Here is a 21,484-nt window from a genome sequence, read left to right as displayed (position 1 = left end):
GACGAATTGATGGTTGCCATATGGGAGGGAGGCTGGAAGGATGGGTGAAAAGAGGGGAGGGATTAAGATGTACAAATTGCCAGTTATAAAGCCCCTCACAGAGATGTCAAGTGAGGGAATATAGTCAATAATATGGCAATAATTATATATGATATCAGTTGGGTACTAGACTTATCAGGGTGATCACTTCATAAGCTATGTATATGTCTAATCACTATGTTGTACACCTGAAACTAATATAATATTATATGTCAACTATAATTGAAGTTTTTTTAAAAAAAGAAATGTCTATTTCATCGAGGAATATCATATGTGAACAAGAAATGATATATTTCCAACTTAAGCAGTTTGATTCTCAGCACAGAAATATTTGGAGATGCCAGCTATAAATGTTCCTTATTATGAGGCAAGTTAAAATGTGCTCTGTTAGGCTCCATAAATATGACAAAATTCATGAAATTCTAAAAATTTTACTGTATTCTTTTGCTAAAAGGTTCTGAAATAGGATTATCTTTAATCCTGGAAAAAAAAATTAAAATGATTTTCTTCAGTCTTCACTCTAAACCATACTCAGTCATTCACAATCAACAATGTTGATTTAAGTTAAAAGACTTTCTTTTGTTTCATAAAGCTAAGAACTACTTTTAAATAACACAAAGAGTTGCCAAGAAGTATCAAAAAGTGTTCCCTATATCAGTATCTTGCCCACAGACTCAGCTATCTATAAATATTTATTAAATCAATGTTTAACAATTTCATTGAAAGTATCTAAATGAATAGAACAGTATACTTGCTTGGTGACCAAGAATATAAATACAATACAGTGAGGTGGCATGCACTGTCACAGAATTTAGTCATAGAAAGGACATGTTTTTAGAATGATGAGGCTGAAAAGTCCTGTTGACTTCACAGTATGGCAAGGGAACCAGAGTGTTATTACAGTGGGACTTACTGGAAAGGATAGTAAGAGTAATAAGAATATAATAAGAATTTAAGCACAATCCCTGGACTTCAGAAAGGTTACACTCTTGTTGAACTCTAAGAACAGGAAACAGTCGCAAGCCAGGCCTGGATCTTAGTTGAATGTAAGGTCAACTAAACAAAGTGGTTTGGTCACTCCCAGAAGCCCAAGCTAAACTGTGATTGTCCACACTAAACGAGGAAGCCATAACTACCCACTCTGGAAGTCTCAGAGTCCTCTGAGAGAAGCCTAAGGTCAAACTGTATATGCCAAATTGGGGAAATCACCTATTTGGCCATTATGAAACAATTGTACGTGGAGCCATCATAGCTTCAACTGTTTTATTTCGAACACAGATCCATGAAAAAGGATCTATATGACTCCCAAGATTATCTGCTTCTAATAAAGTATGTGTGTCGACACACACGTACATATGTGGGAGTATTACATATATATTACATGTAAATACTAAATATATATACTTTGCTATATAGACATGAATATGAAATAAGTGTGTGTGTTTCAGCTCTGAAATAAATACTTAAATGTAAATTCCTGTCTTTGAGTAGGCAAGACCTACTGCACATAAGCTGGCAGAAGAGTTTGCTTAAACAACAGCAGTGCAGTGACTCATCTGTGTTTTCACAACATGTTTCTACCCAGCACCCATGTCTATTTGTAGCCTGACAATAAAGGCCCTATGTGAACCATCTCTGAGCTGTCTGCCTTTAAAAGCAAGGACACTGTTCTCAGTTGACTCATTGGAGCTGCTGCACTTTTGAGAATAACCCACTGCCACATTTAAGAAGGCATGTGATATAACTGAAGATTATTTCAGAATGTGGCAATGCTTTTCTGCCTAGTCTTGATCTAGTATTCAGAAAGTCCAATAGAGCCAGAAGAACTCACCGCCTGAATAAGCCCACTACACACCATTACGGGTATCTCTTAGGGGCATAGGAAAAGATAGCATTATCAACACCCTGGACTGTAAATGCGGTCAGAATAGGATTCCTATCTATTTTGGTGACTTATCTGTATCCTCAGAACTTAAAATAGTGTCTGGCACACAGCAGACACTAAATAAAGATTTATAAGGGAATGAGTCGACCTCTGCCATAGACCTGTGAGGTGACCTGGGCCTTAGCACCAAACCCACAAAGTATTTTGCTGTCCTGGTGCCAAGTCAAGAAGACTTCTACTGCCAGAGCATCAAATCTTCTGTATGTTAAAGTGTATTCCTTTCCATGTTGAGATATTCTTCAATATATTAAGTCACCTTACTCCCTAATCCTTAAAATAGATAAAATCAACGTGTGTGTGTGTGTGTGTGTGTGTGTGTGTGTGTGTGTATATGTAAATCTAATAATCTCCCATTGCAAGACATGCTAATATGATGACTACGGGTACAATTTTTCATATTAAAATATTAGGATATGTAAAATTACTATGTAACCATTGAGTTGGGTATGTGTTCGCATGTACTAATTTTTATTTATACAGATCATTTTAGATCTATAAATCTAGTGCTTAGATCTACACATCCATTTACTAATAGCATAGTTCACACAAAATAAATTGATAATAGACTATTCAGTTCAACAGATATATATTAACAACCATTAATTTTCTATCCCTCTTTTTTGGTATTTCTGCCATCCACTGAGACCTCTAGAAGTAACAAATTGTAGCACTTCACTAATAAATTTCTTAAAGGAAAAAGGCTTCAATACTGAGAGAAAAGTATGTCCTTCAATATTTTCATTCAGAGAAACTTTTCAAATATCAAATTCATAGTTTCAGTGAAATTACCAATGGAAATTATAAAATCTACTAATAAAATGATCAAACTATGTCTGGCAAGTATCTTCAGAGATATGTGAATTTGATATTTTGAATTAAGTCAACTCCTAGAAGTAACACTCAGCAAATGGTCAGTTTAGTGGACTATTTAATATTTGACCACTGAAAGCATTTATGTTTTCCTAAAATCATCAGAACCGAGACAACAGCTTAATTCATCAGCAAGGCCTTTCTCATGTAATTTATCAGAGGAGAAAAATATCCATATTAACTGTAAATATTGTACAACAGAATCCTTTCTTTTCCCGAGAACTCATTCATATGGAAATTAATTCACCTAGAGGGATCAACAATAGACTTTAACAGACTTCTCCCTCATCTCAGATGCAGTGTTCTAAAGCTAGGTCTTATGAGGTTGAAAAGAAGTTTGATTCAGTTAAAAAGGCAATAAATTAACACATAGATAGTGTCATAATTCCTGTCTCAATGAGAACATGCATGAAAAAAAGTGTTGAAAAATTATCTGCAGAAGAAAAGAAAGACAGAAGACAGTTTTGTTCTTGCTATTCTTTCAAAATCTTGGTTTTATTTTCTTAACATGTGGCTAGCTGTATTATCTTCTTCATGCTGGCTTCAGGGTGGTTCCCCAGTGCTTTCTTTTCCACTTGTTTTCTTGATTGATCTGTTTTAGTTATCATTACGCTCTCATTTGGTGAAGAAAAGTTGCCCAATTTGGACACAGATCAGATTTTATAAAAATTTTATTACCGACAATGCTGTTACAATTGAATTTTTCATTCCCGTCTTACGAATGAGGGAAATAGAGAAAATGCCCTCTTCGTATAATTCATCTCCATGTCCTGCCACACTTGCTTCTATTCCCCACGCCGCAGGTCTCTCACCGTGAACATACAGATATGTGCTTTCTGGCCAGCACAATGTTATTTTGAAAAATGTTAATCAGTTGCCAATATTTACAAAACACCAGACTTCACATAAGAATTTGAAATTTCAACCTCTTTGAAAAATCATAAAATGAAGTAATACTGAGTACACATTCATGTGGGAACAAGCAGAGCTGAGTGGCAACTGGCCTTTTTCAAAAGAACATGAGCTTTTAGGAGTCATCACAGTCCCCAGCTGTAAGAAAGCCCAAAGGAGCCACATGGAACGTCCTCAGTCCCCAGCTCTTTCAGACATCCCAGGATAGGCACCAGACATGTGAATAAAGAAGCCTTCAGGGGACTTTAACCTCACCGGCCATCTTACAAGTATATGGGGACCAAGAGAGAACCACCCAGCTGAGTCTATCAACCACTAAAACCATGAGAAATAAAATGGTTATTTCGACCTTCTAAGTTTTGGGATAAAAAAAACTATGCAGCAACAGATAGCTCTAAAAGATAAAAAGTACTCAGCAAACTAAATATAATAGTTTAAAAGAATCCCCTTTTTACCTAGGTCAACATAGATGTCACAGATGTCTCCAACTTATTTTTGTGTTTAGGCAGAAATCTAAAACATAAATGTGTCCAGGGAGGAAAACAGAAGTGGAAGAAAAGCAATCATTTGGAATCAGCTCTATTTTTTTTTTTTTTTTTTTAATTAAACTGGCTGGCAGCACTTAGGAATGTCACATAGGTTAAACAGTAGTAAGTAGTAAAAGAGAAAGACAGAGTTTGAAAAGGGCTTGAATCTGGTTCTTTACATAAATCCATCTAGAATTTTTACAGCTTAATGAGAGGCAGATTCAGGAATAGGAGAAACAGCTCAGCTTATATCTCTTAAAGCTGAGTTTTACCGATAGATAGGCAAATCCATCCTTGAGTAAATCACTCAATTGTTTGATGATTCTGTTTGCTCACATGTAAAATGAAGATAATTCCTGACAAGAGTGTGATCATTCAGTTTAACAATATGGTATGTATGTTCAAGGTAGTAGAAGATCTAAACCTCGTGCCCTGCACATTATTAAAGCAACTGATATGCTTTTGCCCAAATAGAATTGTATATCCTCATTTCCTTCCCTTCTTTTCCCCACTTGAGACTCAAGTCAGATTTCATCGAGCTATTTTTATAATTACTAAAATGTTGGAAATACAGCAGCAGGCCAGAAGCGAAGTAAAACGCAGCATCCAGCAAAAAAAAGAAAATCACGCTGAGTAACTGAAAGGCCATCTGCTTCTAACTGAGCTGTAGGGGTGAGGAAGGCAATCTGGGCTGTACTATTTGTGTCCTCCCCCAAACCAAACCCACCTGCATGTTGTCAGTGGCATCCCCAAGCAGTCCTCCAAAAGTGATAGCATTAGTTACAGTTGCCAGATAAATGAAGAGAATCGCTGATAGAGCCTGAATATTTAAAGCATCATAAAAATCACTGGCAAAAAATGGTGCTTTCCTCTTTATGTCCTTAATTAGTCCACCACAGAACCTAGGTAGGGAGAAAGGCAAACATATAACAATGTAAAATAAATTACCATCAAATTAAGAGATAACTTATTAAACCACAAAGAATTTGTATTTAAAGTGCTTGCATGAACAACAAGGTACTATTTAACCACTTAAGATAAAACCAGAAAACTGTGGAGGAATAAATTTTCTTCTACCTATCTCTGTTTTGGTCCCCATATTAGGTGTCACATTCCCTGAAGAGCAGATAGTTGGTCTTTAGATGAGAGCAAATTGTGTAGATAAATTAAAATTTCTCACTAAAGAAAAACATCCAAACATGTGAGCAGATTAGACAAGGACCTTTATAATATTTCCATAGCTTCCTTTCCAGCCCCATTCATTCATTCATTCTTTCATTTCACAAATGTTTATTGAGTAGCTGCGATATGCACTATTCTGGGTGCTAGAAATACAACAATGAACAACATAGGAAAAAAATACCCACCTTCAAGAAGTTTACTTTCTGTATGGAGGAGACAAAAGCAAGTAAAATGCATGGTGCTAAAAATTAAGGAAAAAATTAAGTGAGGAAGAGGATTATTAAGTGCTAGAGTAGCGGTGGTGGAAATATGATGGTGGACTGAACAGGTCTCCCAAGCAGGTGTCTTTGGCGTAAGAACCTGAAGGAACTAAGGGGAGAAGGGCAGGCAGGTATGCGGTGGAAGAGCTTTGCAAACTGAGCCCCATTACAAATGTTAGTAGCTCAGCTGATTTATGTATCAGTCAACTCACTCTCCCAAGCAAACCTCACATCTCAGATTTCCCTCTGCTGTTCCTTCTGCCTACAATGCCTTCCCTCAAAGCTCAGCAGATCTCTGAAATCTTGAGCCTCAACTCATAGTTCAGATTTCCACTACGGGCTATTGCACTGCATGAAGATTGACTGTCCGTCTGTCTGTCTGCATGCTTGCTGGCCCTTAGCTGCACTCAGTGCTCTGCTTCAGTTTTCTTGGTATGTACAAGGCCGAGCATGGTATGGAGAAAACTGCAGACACTCAGTACATTCAGGGAAGGTGAAATATAGACGAATGAAATCACATTCTGAGTAAATAAAAAATGTTAAATCCTAAAATTCACATCTGTAGAAAAGAAAAGGAATACTGCTAATGGAAATTGTGAAGAACTATTCAGAAAAAATGCGAGACAGTTTCATATTCTCTACTCTTTAAGAAGGAAGGAGAGAGAAACCCAAATGAGTCATCAAGGGAAAAATAACTATTTCACTCAAATTCAACTGCATATTAAAACAACATATGTTTGTGTTTTTAAAAAACCTGCAGTGCTTTTAAAAAGTCGTATCTTCATAAAATGAGTGTCCTATTTAAACTTTTAGTTAACCCAAAATGAAATGGAGAATCTAACAGTGCAGAAGGAAGAATCATGAAAAGAGATTTAGCCAAAGAAATCTGAGAAACCTGAATTCCCAACTGCAGGCTAGAGGGACCGTGACCTGTGAGTTATTCATTTCTATAACATGTTACCCACTTTTGAGTAGAGAGAAGAGATGGAACCATAAAAACCAAGTGGGGAAGACTGGCACATTACTCAGTCTTCCTGCCATACACGCCCACCCTCAATCTCTGTTTTCCTAACACCCTCTCACTCACTCTACTCCAGTCACATTGTCCCTGATGCCAAACTAGCACACACCAGGCACTCTGCTGTCCCCTCTCCCAACCTCACATCTATGTGGTCTGTCTCCTACCTCCTTCAGGACGTTCCTCAAATGCTGCCATTCTCTTTAAGGCCATCCCTGACCACGCTTATCTAAAATTGTAATACCTTCCTCCCATCACGAAACTCCCTACTTCTGCTTTATTTTTCCCCATAAAACCATTACTACCTTCCTTTAGTTGCTCACTGTCTTCACCACTACAAAGTAAGACCTGTAAGGACAGAGGGTTTATTTAAGTCACTGCTATATCCCTAGGGCCTGTGACTATTAAGTACACTATAAATATTTGTTGGCTGAACAAAAACATAAACCAGTGAATAAAATGTTGATAGAAAGATGATGGGAAATTTAGATGTAAGGAGAACCTCGAATGACAGAAGAACCCATCAATTACCGTCCAGTCCTCTGCAATTCTTCACTGTCCCCATGTCCTCCTCCTCCTCCATGGCCTCCATCATGGGGCGTGTCCCCATTCATCTGAACATTCTCACCTGAGTACATATTCTTTCTAAGCAAGAAAAGAGAGCCCAAGAGAATATTAATAGTTGCTGTTGTTTTTTTAATCTGCTTCTTAGCTATGTCATGCACTAGCTAATGAAGAGATAAACTAGAAACCCTTTGGGAGAAAGATCATTATTTCCTTCTGCCATCCTAACAGACAACTCTTAAAGTGTTATATTTAGAGCCAAGCCAAATGACTGGATGAATCAAAAAGTTGAGTGAATTGTATAAGAGGGAAACTGTTTTACCCAGAAAATAACAGATTTCCAGAGAACGGCTTCTCCTCAATTATCTTATCCAATTTCTTAACTTTTTAAATCTACATAGCCTCATCTTGCATCAATTGATCTTTCCATTTGAACAAGGAGCCTCCAAAACATCCCCAAGGAATCTCTGTGATGTATTCCAATATCATAATCTGAGATCTCTAATTTGTAATCACCAAAGAACATTACAACACACAGCATTCATTTCACGGTGTCAATAAAATGTCAAACCAAGGCACACATGTGATTTATTTGAGATGAGATAATATATCAAGTTAAATGGAAACCTAAAACTATTAGGGCAGTTGCCTGACTCCATTTCCTTTGTGAGATACAACCTCCTTCCCAAGGTTGAAAACTCCCAACTGCTTGATAATTTACCTTTTGTCTGATGACGGAAGACTCTTAGGAGGCTCTATCCTGATCGCTGGATCCCATTCCCCAGGCGGAAGGACAATGACTTCATCTAGGAACTCATCGATGCCAGCAATCAGGTCCTGCCTATCTTTTGCTTTATAAGCAATGTCATGGAACACCTAAAGAAGAATAAGAGATGTGCTGATCCAACAAAGTAACTCTCCGCATACCTTACATCATGTCCAGCATGAAGAATATAGTCCATAACCTACTGTAGTATGACTATAACCATACTCTCCTATTTCCTGTTATTCAGCTTGCCCCAAAATATTTCAGGAATAAACCCAAAGAATATAGGGAGAGGCAGGATAAGACAAATAGCTGTGTTTCTTTTATATGCTTTTTTTTTTCTGTCAATACTATAAAATAACATTGCCTTTCATCTCCCATTGGTATGTACCATTATTGATATAGTTGCTATTGGAGCCAGATGAAAATGATTTGGAGAAAAATACTGAAGAGTCATTCCCTGACATAAAAACTACCAGGGCAAACCACCGCTGATAATTCAAAAAGGAAAAGTTCAAACTACGTCTTAAGATCAGATTAAGACCCAGACCTGCAACTCTCAAACACACAAATGTTACCTATTAAAATAAGAAAAATGGCAACACATAAAGCACAGAGCTTTAAGTAGGTGATCATCTGTCTAGGTATGAAAGGCCTAGGTTATGTATAAAGGACTTTCAAATCATCGGCTAGAAGGATGGAACAACTGACAAAGAGGACTTTGTACATTCTGGAGTGTAGATAGTATCTATCTGTTTATCTGCTTATGAAGGCAATAACTAAGCCATCTAAGGCAGCTAATGCTCCATATCTTTTATGCAAATATCCAAATAAGGAGCTTCCTGAATGTACATCATTCAAGTAGAGTGATGTGGTTATCAGCCTTCTTTATGCTGAGGTATAGTCATTCATGCTAAACAAGCCGACATCTACACAGTTTTCAAAAAGTAAATCTTATATTATAAAAATGTATATTATATGTTTTTATTTCCTAAACAGTTTCCATTCTTAAAACTGATGTATGTTAAATATTCTTTAAAAAGTTAAAGTCACTGTATTAACGTATAGTGACAACCAATTCAAAGTATGAAAGAACACATGTAAGACATTCACAGACAATCATCTTCCAGATTCCCTACCTCATCAGACATTAAGGTGGCAATGGCTCTGCCAATCTCATGGTAGGACTTGGCTTTCCCCTTAGGACCTAAGAGAATAAACAAGAACCTAATGGAAGAGGAAAGAAACACAGGCTGTAACACACATCTCATCAAATTCGATATACAGAAAACTGAGACACATTTACCTTAGTTCATAAAAAGGTTAGGTCTAGAATTCATCTTTAAAACAAAGGTAATATTCTTGGTAATATGAAAGGTAGTCTCACACTATTGTGAAACACAAATCATTGTTCAGTTTATTTAGAGGCAAAGGATAACTGAGGATGGAAACCTGAGAAGCTTCTTCACCGAGAAGAACAGGTTCACTTCATGAGTCATTCAAGCTTTCATTTCTCTCTCCATTTCTACTGAGAAAAACTTTTTCTCTCTCTATCTCTTCTGAATTGCAGAATCTTTGGAAAAACTCATTAAGTGCAATAACTAGAAGACTTAGTACATCTTCATATTTCTCTGACTTTTCCTTATCCAATATGGACAGTGACATATGATCTTCCCCACGCTTTTAAGAAATGTTTCTACTCAGAAGTGACTGACAGAAAAAAACAAGTCTTCTACAAGTAAGCTGCGTACTGACAGCCAAAGTAAAGAAAGAAAAATATGAAAGAAATTCAAAATAATGCATTATTCACAGTTAAGGTTTTGTGTGGGGGGATGAGGGTAGGTGGGTGTCCTTGTTTCTCTTTCCAAACTTGTTTTCTTGATAATGCACAAGCATTGCTCCACAGTAAGTAGGTCCTAAAACTTGCAATTATGAGCTTATCCCCATTTAGGTTCACTTCTTATTATGTTGGAAGAAATCCCTCACTGATCACGGGCAAAGATGAACATCTTGACTAGAGAGGAGGAAACCCGGTATGTAAATAAATAATAAAAAATATACTAAAGGCAATATTGGGTAATTCCTTGCCTTGCTTATGATCATGTCTTACCTAACACAGAGACAAAGGAGATAATAAAAATGATCACATTTTATATTCGCACAGCTTTTTAAGCTTGCAAAGCATTCATCATCTCATTTAAACACCTCACAATCCTTTGTAATAAGGACGAATATCCTATTCCTACCTAATGGTGAATAAACTGAGATGCAAGGACGTTAATGGATGAGCCCAAAGACTGTGCCTAGTAAATGAGGGAACAGAGAGGCCCTCCTACCTCCTGTTCTTTTTAGCACACATTTCTGCCTAATATTACCTGCCCACCCTATATCTCATGGTTGTAATTCAGAAGAGAAAAGCTATCCAACAATGACTTCCAAAGATCGCCCTGGGGAAAAATGTAATTAGTTGAGGACAATAAATCTTAGGCAAGATTTTATGGAACTAGGAAAGGCTTAGGACTTAGTTTAGTAATATTTCATTATTAAATCATTCATTCATAAACCTCACTTTAAATAAAAAAGAATTGACAGCAAATACTCTTCAAAGTGTTAAGATCTTTTCCAAAATGCCCTTGAATAGATAATTCCTCTTTTTTATCATAAAATTCAATCCAAAGGAGGGAAAAACAGAAATTAAGAATTTAAGAAGGTATCTGAGAGTATGACAACTCAGATTTTATACTAGAATAACCATAAAGCCATTCAGCACGTATTTGCTTAGAAACCAGTTCTGGAGTAGGGCAGCATGCTCACTTTCAAGTGTTATCACAGTCAATGAAATAGCAAAAGCAATCAGCAGGCACAAAAGTCTGTTCAAGTATGAAGGAAGTCATTATTGGAACTGGATTTTAGTTCTTCTGACACTGAAGTTCAATTGATACTAGAACTTTTCTTGCTTTGAAGCTGGAACTAAATTGTATACCACTACATGTAGTACTACATGGTGCTTCTTTATAACAGTAAAATGTATTTTTATAAAGAGACTGATCACTGACTGATTTAAGTGTAACACATGCAAAAAATATTTACCCACTGAGGCAAACTACAAATTAAGAAATACCTATAGTACTGGTCACATTTCCCAGTCCTGTTTGCCTGTCTACCAATGGCCAGCTGTCAGGCAGGACAATAAGGGCATAGTTTTAGGTGAAAGGGGGCAGGTGTAGTGTAGTAAGAGAAAATTGACACTTGGATCTTCTAATTAATACATTTTTAAATAATGAGAGTCTTTTGCCTGCCATTTCTTTTATTATTTCAGTGTATCTAAATATTAGTTTTTTAGTAGTACATAATATAAAAAACTTTTCCAGAACCACTCTGTACCTCCTCCTGCCTCTCCCTAGCATCCCTCATGATTATAGTTTATAAATACGCATTATAAAAATCCCATTTATCAACTGATGCATGAGTTAATTACCAGGTTGACTATGTGGGAACAAAGCCAAAATACTCTCTTGTCAAAAAGTGAGTAAAATATTCTCAGTCATTAAGAGTCCTCAAATATAAACTTTGGAAGACAATGGGTGACTATTCCAAGAGCTGATAGAACAATGGAGCCTCTAAGTTAAATCCTATGAGATGAGGGCATATATTTTCTGTAAATGTTTACTCTGGTCTCTGCTAAATACTACAAAACAATCCATGGAAATAGCCAACCAATGATAACCAAACATGTAACACATCAATAAATCCAATATATGAGCTTTATACTGTTTTGGTAACTTTAGTAACCTAGATATAAATATATATAAATATATATATATACACACACACACACACACACACACACACACACACACACACACACACACATAAATATAAACATTACATAGCAGTTAAAATTTTCGCATAATGTCAGTCAGGAACCACTCAGTAAATCTACCTCGTTAAAATGATGTAGAGAGGAAGAAAGGAAATCTGGCCACCTATAAGTAGCAGGAAGCATCATCTCTGGTCAAGAATTTCATCCATAGGAACAGAAGCCCTTAAGAAGCCTCTAATTTGGGCTGCACTGTTGAAATAGGGATGAAAGATCTGGAAAAACTAACAACACAGAACAACTCATCGAGTTGAAGGTCCTTCTGCTTGAAACGTGTTCTCTCCCCTATAACCCTCAAAGAAGCAATAGCTGTTAGAACTTTTATAATGGACATACATCTTGCCAAACTCAGCTTTTACAATGTACTGAAAACTCCTTTCACAATCCAAGCTGTTTTTTGTCAATGGACAAATGTTATTTTTAACCAGAAACTTTTTTCTTTATTAATAAATTAGAGTAAACATCACATTTGTGTGGCTGGAAGGGCACAGCTCATGTTGACAGGTCAGGGAAAAAATAATTTATGTTACTGCGTTTTTTTCATTCACTCATAACTAGAAATGCCAGAGTTAGAATTTTTAACATGCCTAGTAGTCTCTAGATTCTTCATAAGGTTCTTCCACTCTTGTGAGCTTTTTCATATAACTGATTATGCCTGGGGAGGATGCCTTTAGAATTTTCCACAACAAAAATAAGTGCCAGATGATCTGTGTCCGGAACCAATGGACTATACTCACATTCACAAAATAATTATAGCCAGAAACAGAGCATAATATCAGAAAAGGAGCCAGCCTTCCTAAACCACTCAATCTTTTTAAAAAAGGATGTGCACCCCCCTCCTTCCTGATATATCACAGCTATTTCTAGAATAAACTCAGCATGTATCAATCTTTACTCCCTTCTCTCAAAACAACAGTGAATCAAATAATCCATTATTCATATTTAGCAGCTTTAGAAAATAGAGCTAAACTGTAGCTTCCACAATAGATTCATGAGGACTACGAACCTACCACAACCACGCACATTACTTATACAAACGGCAAGCAACTGGATTGCTGGATAAGACAGAATTGAAGTGGCAGGACCTCCATCCCAGTCCCTCTAATAGAATGTTTTATGGTTTTGATAATTAAGCACAAACTATTTCTTTTGACAAATAATCATTTATAACATAAAATATATACTAACTCACAGTGAAACTAAAGAGGTAATTGTTTAGAGGGCTAGAACTCTCTGAATTTGCCTTAGATGTGAATATCAAAGTCAGAAAGACACAAACAGATGAGGGCTTTTATTACTCTTCGTAGGAAAACCCTAAAGTACTTTATTCCAAACCACTCTATGGATCTCCTTAGAATCTCTCTAAAACCTGGTGTCAGGGTCAGAAGTTTGCAATTTATTTCTAGCACTCATAGTAAATCTTCCCTCTGCCTCTAACTCTCCACTGTAAAGTGGGAATAACAATATTTATCTTCTACATAGCTCATAGATATGAGTTAGCGGTAGCCTATGGACAGATAAAGATGACAGCAAGTAAGGTATGAGCAAGGTACTAGAAAAAAATCATAAACACATCCTACCAAGTGGCCAAAGATCAAAAAACAGAGTTTGTTTGCTTTCACATGGATAGTAAGAAGGGCCCCTAACTAGATAACATCCACCCAGTTGGTAGCAGTCCAGCTATAAGCATAAAGCTAAAATAGATCAATCAAGTAACAGAGTAAATAAAGAAACTTGTGAACTCTACACAAGGGAACTCCTAGAGCTACACTCCTGAATCATGTATAGTAGTCATACTGCTTATTATAAATAATAATTAATAATAATAAGCATAAGAGCATAACTTTCCTCCACCTTCAAAAGGAAAAATGATCATTACAAGATGTGCACAAAAACAGACTCTTCGGGTCTTCCTGCAGTACTACAGAGTAGCATGTAAGGTAAAGCACATCGCAGCGTGCAGAGGCAGTCCTTCACAACTACCACATTCCTCGTGGGATTTCCTTTATTTGATTTCACAGGATGCAGCCATTGTAAATGGCCCCATATTACTCATACACAAAAAAGCTAATGAGACTCCCTACTCAGCGATTACAGTTCGCACTGGTTCAGAGGACAGCAAATGGATAAAACTATTTCCTGGAAAAATGTTAACATGCTAGGATATATTGTTCAGATTATTGCCCAGAAATAGTTTTATGACATTATTGAATTACATTCCCTCGAACTGCTGGGCTTCTTTCGTTAATTCAAACGATGCTATATTTCACTTCTAGACTAGTGCCCGCTCCAGTACAGAAGAAAAGAATGAATCAGGCAGAAGCAGATGATAACAGGGATACAAAAATGGTCATAATTTGCTACTCAATAAACTCATTCTATTGTTACATAAAAAGCCTTTGAAAATATTTTTTTATTTGTAGCTTCTAAAGAAAAATAATAATAAACATGGAAAAGCAAGAGTAATTTAACACTTCTTGGCATGTGTTTTATTTTCTTTCAAGCTCCAGTAAAGTTAGTCCAAAGAGACATAAATAAAACCATAGGGACACACGAGCTGGACGTCAGCCATGATCTGAGTCAGCTAGCTATTTACCAGGTGATTGCTCAGATAGAATTTGAAGACTCTGCTGATATGTTTTCAAGCAAAAAGCAAAGTTACAGAAAACACACATCATGATAATCCCATTAATTAAATAAACTATGATTGTCTCCTTTCTTCTGCTATTGTTCAATGACTGCCTAATGATGACAAGTATCATTCCTATTTTAAGTGTCTAAGAAATATAAAAATGAGGAAGGAATACCCATATGATCAGAAAGTATATTCTATAATCTATGAATTCAGAGGCCATAGAAAACGTTCTCCTAATTTTCCTCTTAATTTGGCTCAAAACAAACCCTGAGCCCTTTGTCTTTGTCAGTTAATCATGCTTGGACCATTTGAGATCACTGGGAATTCACAGCCCTTTCTGCTCACCTGGGGAAACCTAAAGAAGAGAAAAGTCACCTTTCCTTGCCCTGGGACCCACGAAAAGCACACACACACACAACCAAAAAAGTTCCTATTCATATGATAATTTTCTGATGCCAACCTGAAGATTATAAGCTTCTCTTTAAACTCTTCTGCATAAGTTTAAGTGAAGCATTAATTTCTATTCACCTATTACATTCTGTAAGTCAAGCATCCTAACTCCACTGAGCACAGTTGCAGAGGGAGATAAACAGGATAAGTTTAAAGTTACTTTGAAGTATATTGAATACATGATTATAGTAACAGTAATATGCTTCTTTTTAAAATAAAAATGTATGTGACATAACACATAAGAGTAAAAGTGCAAATTTAAGGTTAGAGATTTATAATTTTTACAAGTGTGTGCATATATACATATATATAATTATACTACCAATTTTATGATAAAACAGAGCAAATGAAAGCAACTCTGACCTCTGAACTAATTACCATCTGTATGACCTTGGACGAGTTACTCGAACTCTCAGGCTCAGTTTCTTCACCTGTAAAATCTGCATACTTGTAGTTCATACTTAAAAAATATTATTGTGAGGATTAAATAGACCAATCCATACGAAGAAACCCAATAAATTATTTTAATTGTTATTATTATTACTACTATATGAGTGTCAAATAATATGATAGCATGAAAGTCAGACGAAACCATTACTTCCCATTAAAACTTTCCTATACACTTTCTCTAGATGTATCCCCAGTTTCTCTATTCTCTAGACTGAGGAAGAGGCGATTTCCCTATAACCACACCGTAGGCCCCAGCGGCTCAGGGACCAGCTTACCTCGTGGGCACAGGGACTTCGGTCAGGGCGCCCAGCATGACTGCCTGCTGTAGCCGGACAAAGGCAATGAAAGGCCCATCCAAGAAGTCGACCTCCCCCACGAGCACGTTAGAGGCTTCTGCGTCACGGGGCAGCTTTTTCATGAACTTGTTCTTCAGCTGCATGGGGAGAGTCAAAACAAAACAAAACAAAACAAAACAAAAAACATACAAACAAAAATACACCTTATTTCCAGAGAAGGAAACAAGAAGAAACATTCCATATATCATTTAAGAGAATTCCTTTATATGAGTCTACACACAACAGTCCCTTAGCTATAGCCATTTTTCTGTTATGTGTCACCATTCTATTATCATAAACATAGCTCTGTACTTTAGATTCAAAAATATCGATGGTATAATCACATAATTTACATGTAAAATGATGTTTACATATAAAACAATTCACTTATCGATTCACTAAATCAATAAACAAGTGTTGAGAGTCTACTAGGAGCCAGGCACTGATCTAAGCCCTAAGGATAAAGGGAGAGATCAACTAACTACATTTCCTCCTTAGGCTCACATTCTAGCAGGGGAGAAATAAAATAAGATTTAAAGTAATAATAAGTGCTAAGAAAAAAAACTGATAAGAGAGTACTCTTTTACACAGGGTGGTCAGGGAAGGCCTCTGAAAAAATACATTTGACATTGGAGTGAGGGGAAAAGCCATGCAAAGAACCTTCTGGGCAAAGGGAACAGCAAGTGCAAAGCCTCTGAAATGGGAAAGAGCTTGGCAGGTGGAGCAATAACAAGAAGGTATGTGTGATGGCAGCTGAAGGAACAATGGAGAAAAAACAGCAGCAAATAAAGCCGCATAGGTAAGGGGTTGGCGGAGGGGGTAAGGAGGAGGGAGCAGGTGGAGACCAGGTGGTAAGGGCCTTGCAGGCCATATTAAGGAGTTCTGTATGTTTTGGGTGGACTTGCCTACTAAAAGTCCAAGTGGAAAGGTGAAATAGAAAGACACAACTTTAGGAGGTATCATCATATAAACAACATTTAAGACCATGTGACAGGATGACACAAGCTTGGGAATGGGTATAGATAAAGGAAAGGGATAAGATCTGAACCCTGGACCACTCTAACTTTTACAGAAATGGGAGAAGCTATTGGCAGAGGACACTGGGAAAGAGCAGTCAGGGAGGCAAGAGGAAATCCAGAACTTCACAATAGTCAGGTGAAGAAAGGGCTCGATAAGGAAAGTGTATCAGCTGAGTCAAAGGCTGCTGAAAGCTGAAACAAGATGAGAACTAAGAATGGACTGATGAACTGGGCAAAACAGAGGTGTGGGGTGATCCTGACGAGAGCTGTTACAGTGAACACCAGGGTGCCTGGTTAAAAAAATGAGAAGAGAAGAAATGGAGAGAGGGAGTGGGGATAATTATTTTAAGAAATGTTGCTACCAAGAAAAGCCAAGAAATAGGGAGGTGGGTGCAAGAAGGCATAAAATAGGTGATTTTTTAAAATGGGAAAACTTTGGAATGTTAATGAGATTGTCTAATAGAGACAGATTATTCCTGCAGGAGAGATAGGGGATAACTTCAAAAGCCACTCAAGCAACTCTGAACTATTGAGAAGAGACTATATCCACATCACGAGTGGCAGGATTAGCTTCAGATAGGAACACAGAGAGTTTATCAAACCTAACAAAGGAAGGCAAACTATGTGGGTACGGATGGGGGTAGTCTGGGAGATTTGGTGGGGTGAAGATGAGGCCTTCCAAGGACTCATATTTCTGCAGTGATATATAAGTGAGCTGATGCTGAGGAGGAGAGGGGTGTACGCGGGAGTTTGAGGACAGTGGTAAAAGTATAAAATGGTTTTCTTGAAGAGTGAAGGTTGCTTAAATACAGTCACTTTAAAAGTTTATCTAATAGGTGTCGTTCCTTACTTTCCCCTCTCTCCCCAACTCCTGCTTAGAAGAGGATTATTTAGGCATCGTTCAGTGAGTGGAAAATGCCTCCCACAGCACAAAGAAAACACTTCAACAATCATCGAAGAATAGAGATAAAAATTTTGCCAGACCATGTGAAAAGGAGACTTCTGACATTCACTTATTATCAATATAAATGTCTCTCTCATCAAGTCAAAAGTTACCAGCGCTCTTAGTATGCTGTGCCATGGATTATTGCTGAGATGGAAGTGGCAGGCATGGCCCAATTTTCCCCATTAATAAAAAAGTTATTAGTAACAATTTATTTTCAATTTCCATTTAAAGAGTTCTTAATAACGGAAAATAAGAGCCATGAGAACTAATCCCTAATACTCCATCATCCTCAGTAGCATTTTTATGGGATCTTTTTCCTTAATTTGGTACTGCATATAAGAAAAAAAAAAAAAGGAAGTTGGGGCTAATAATTTAATGGAAACTAAAATTTTAAAAAGCAAAGGCAAGATATATATTTTTAGATGTTAGAAACATTATTTCTAAGCAGTAAGAAATTTTTTCCAAAGTTTATACCATTAATTCTCCAAGAAATGCTAATATGAAAAAAAAAATTGTTTACATTTTACAGGTATGAATAGAGCAGCTATGGGAAGGGTCTAAAAAACATCAAATTGCCAAAACTGTTATCATGGCCTAAGTTACAGTAATGAACTGTTCTCTATACACAGAGTAGACCATGGGGTATGGCCAAGTGGCCCAAATGCATAATAAAATATCACAGCTAGCGTAACTGTCCTCAAACACTCTTTTCCAGAGAATTCCAATTACCAACACTGGACTCGAAGCTCTATAATAATCTGATTTTACTTCACATTCTCTCCAGCAGTCTTTTTTCTAGTTAGGCAGGTAATCTGATCATAATCCACCTCTGTTTTATATACTTAGACTCCCACAGTTATTTTCAAAAACTGCCCTTTCCTCATTTCTACCTTTTCTAAACATCCTTCAGAGCTCAGCTCAAGCCTTTCCACCTTCTCAGCCCACTTCCTTGGGAACTCCAGAGCCCTCATTTCCGAATCACACTTTGGTCCATGTTTAAATTTTTCCCCTGAGTTTCTTGAGGGTTAAAACAGTTTACCCCTCATTGTACTGAACACCTACTTTGCACATCATTTAGCTCCACTAAATATTTTGAACAGAAGAAATGAACTCTGTAGCACTAAAAATCGGACCAAAAGACCCTCAAATATCCAAGGGAGTTAGTTTTTAAAGGTTATTTTAGAATCTACTATGTCCGCTGTCACTAAGCCACTACCTGACTCAACGTATGCAGAATACCCCAGTCAATTAGATACTTCCACAAAATGTACTGTTTTACCTTTATTGAGATTACTGTACAACCTTGGAAAATTAAGTGTCTATTTTTAAAAGCCAAAGGAAATAAACTGCATTCTATATGCTCTGGAGAAAAGTACTTGTAAAGATAAGTTTTTTTAGATCAGCATATCTCATACTGTGCTTCTGGAATACAAGTGTTCTCAGAGAAACTAACAGTTATTCTAAAATAAAAATGTGTGGTACCTAAGGTGCCCCAGACATCAGTCTTTAGATGTCTCTTTTCTCTCTACACACACTCTCTGGAGGATCTCACTGCGTCCTATGTTTTTAAATACCATCTATATGCTGATGACTCATTTATCAAAGATGAATTTATATCTTTATTCGGGACCTCTTCCCTGAGCCCCAAACCTACAACATCTAATAGACATTTCAAACTTCACACACCCCAAACTGAGCCCCCTGATAGTCCCTTCAAACTAGCTCTCACTGCAGTCTTCCTCATCTGGTTAATGGCAACACCATTCTTCCGACACTCAGGCCAAAACTTTGCTGTCATCTTCGGCACTTCTCTTCCTCGCATACCTATGGCCTTTCTATCAGCCAATCCTGTTGGATCTGTATTCGAAATATATCCAGAATCTGACCTTTTCTCACCATCTTCACTACCACCACTCTTGTCCATGTTACGATCATTTTTTTTCTGGATTACGACACTGGCTTCTTGGATATATTATCTGCTTCTGCCCCTGCCTCCAGTCTACTCACCAAAGCAGCCAGAAGTCAAATCAGGAGTCAGATCATATCTCTCCTCTGCTCAAAACCCTCTATTGGCCCCTGTTTCATTAAGAGAGAAGGCAATGTCTTTATGACAAGCCAGAACCCCAGCAGTATCTGGCTTGCTATCAGCTCCCTGACCTTATTTCCTACTGCCCTCTCTCAGGCTTGTCCATACCCGCCACTCCAGCTTCCGTGTCCACCAGGCACACTCTTACCTCAAGACCTTTACACTTGCTATTGCCTTTGAATAGAAGGTCCGCACAGTTCTCTTCCTCCCTCACTTCTTCTTTCTTTAGATCTTTATTTAAAAGCCACCTTCTTATCAGTGAGTTTTTCTCTGGCCACTCCTCCCCACAGATTCTTCTTTCTCCACTTTCCCGCTTTATTTTTTCCTTCCTAGTACTTATAACAGCCAATATGCTATACGTTTTACTTATCTTCTTTAGTTTCTGCCTTTCCACTAGAATGAAAGCTCTATGAAGATAGGAAGATCCATCTATTTTGTTATGGTATGTCCCTAATGCCTAAAAGAGTGCCTGAGGAGAAAGATTCAATAAACATTTGCTAAATGATGGTTATTATTTCTGCTCTTCCCAATGAACTTCCCTAACTCTTCTCTTAAAGTCATAGATTCTGAACATTGTACCACCACCCAGGCCGTTTAAGTAGACCGAAACCCTAGATATGGCCACTTTTAGTAAACCCCACCGCTGATAACAGTGACTGGTCCAAAGGACGGACACATGACCTAAGCAGGGACAAAAGCCATTTGGAAAATCAACATTTAAATATGTTAAAATCAGCATTCTCTGTTTCACCTGAGGTTGCTCCCCTCCGTGTTGAAAGGCCTGTCCACACTAGGAGAGAATGAGGTCAGCACCCGAAACAAAACAGATGAAAGCAGGAGAGAAAAATGGATGAAAAAAGAGATTGCTGAGTGCCCAGTCCCAGGACCTGAGGTCCTGCAGTTTCTTCATTCTGCGAACTCATAAAAAATTCTTACCAGTTATATGTCAGAAAATTCCATTTGGGGCTTTAAGTAATTTGAGGTGATTTCTGGCTACTGCAGACTCCAGACCCTTCACAAAAGTGTATTTGTCAAATAAGTTTGAGGAATTCCAGGTTAAATAAAATTAAGTTTCTATACTACAGAATATACCTATATAATAACTAGCAATGCTTTATCTCCCAGCAGGAGAGAAATAAAACACATTATGCTATGGAAACACAATAAGAATGCTGCATTGGACATAAATTTACTCATCTTCCATTTAATCTCACTCTCAATTCCATTTAATTCTCTTCAAACTTAATGGATGCCTATAATGTTCAAGGCCTCGTCGTGGGCACTGCAGAGAACAGACCAACCCTACTCTTCTGAAGTTTACAGTCTAATGGAGAGAAGCAATTATAAAAACAATTATAATGAAAAAAATATATAAACACCATACGAAAGGTATATTGTTCAATGGGTAGTCACAAAGTGCAGCAATTACACCTGGCAACAGAGTTCAAGGGAGGCTCTCCTCTCAATCGAAGTTTAAAGATCTCTCATAAAGGTGGGTTCCTTAAATACTGATTCATATATATTATCTTCAAGTACCTCAATAATAACTGATAAGGAAAAAAGTAATGACTGAAGTATAAAAACCAATTTGGGGCTTACA

At 37.2% G+C, this 21,484-nt stretch overlaps 1 protein-coding gene across 9 annotated transcripts in view; it reads right to left on the bottom strand.

The window, feature by feature from the left end:
• SLC4A4 (solute carrier family 4 member 4) overlaps positions 1 to 21,484 on the bottom strand; it is a 357,503-nt gene that overhangs the window by 84,045 nt on the left and 251,974 nt on the right. For all 9 annotated transcript variants that reach the window (XM_039845398.1, XM_039845397.1, XM_039845399.1 and 6 more), the window contains 5 exons: positions 15,774 to 15,931; positions 9,223 to 9,310; positions 8,039 to 8,193; positions 7,285 to 7,398; positions 5,021 to 5,195 (listed from right to left, as the gene is read on the bottom strand). In XM_039845398.1, coding sequence (XP_039701332.1) covers positions 5,021 to 5,195; positions 7,285 to 7,398; positions 8,039 to 8,193; positions 9,223 to 9,310; positions 15,774 to 15,931 — 690 coding nt within the window. The remainder of the gene's footprint in view (positions 1 to 5,020; positions 5,196 to 7,284; positions 7,399 to 8,038; positions 8,194 to 9,222; positions 9,311 to 15,773; positions 15,932 to 21,484) is intronic.

This window comes from Pteropus medius, unplaced genomic scaffold, assembly GCF_902729225.1.
Source record: "Pteropus medius unplaced genomic scaffold, Ma_sr-lr_union100, whole genome shotgun sequence".
Taxonomy (NCBI): Eukaryota; Metazoa; Chordata; class Mammalia; order Chiroptera; family Pteropodidae; genus Pteropus; species Pteropus medius.
Note: the sequence above shows the minus strand (reverse complement) of the source record. Positions and strands in the feature narration are given on the sequence as shown.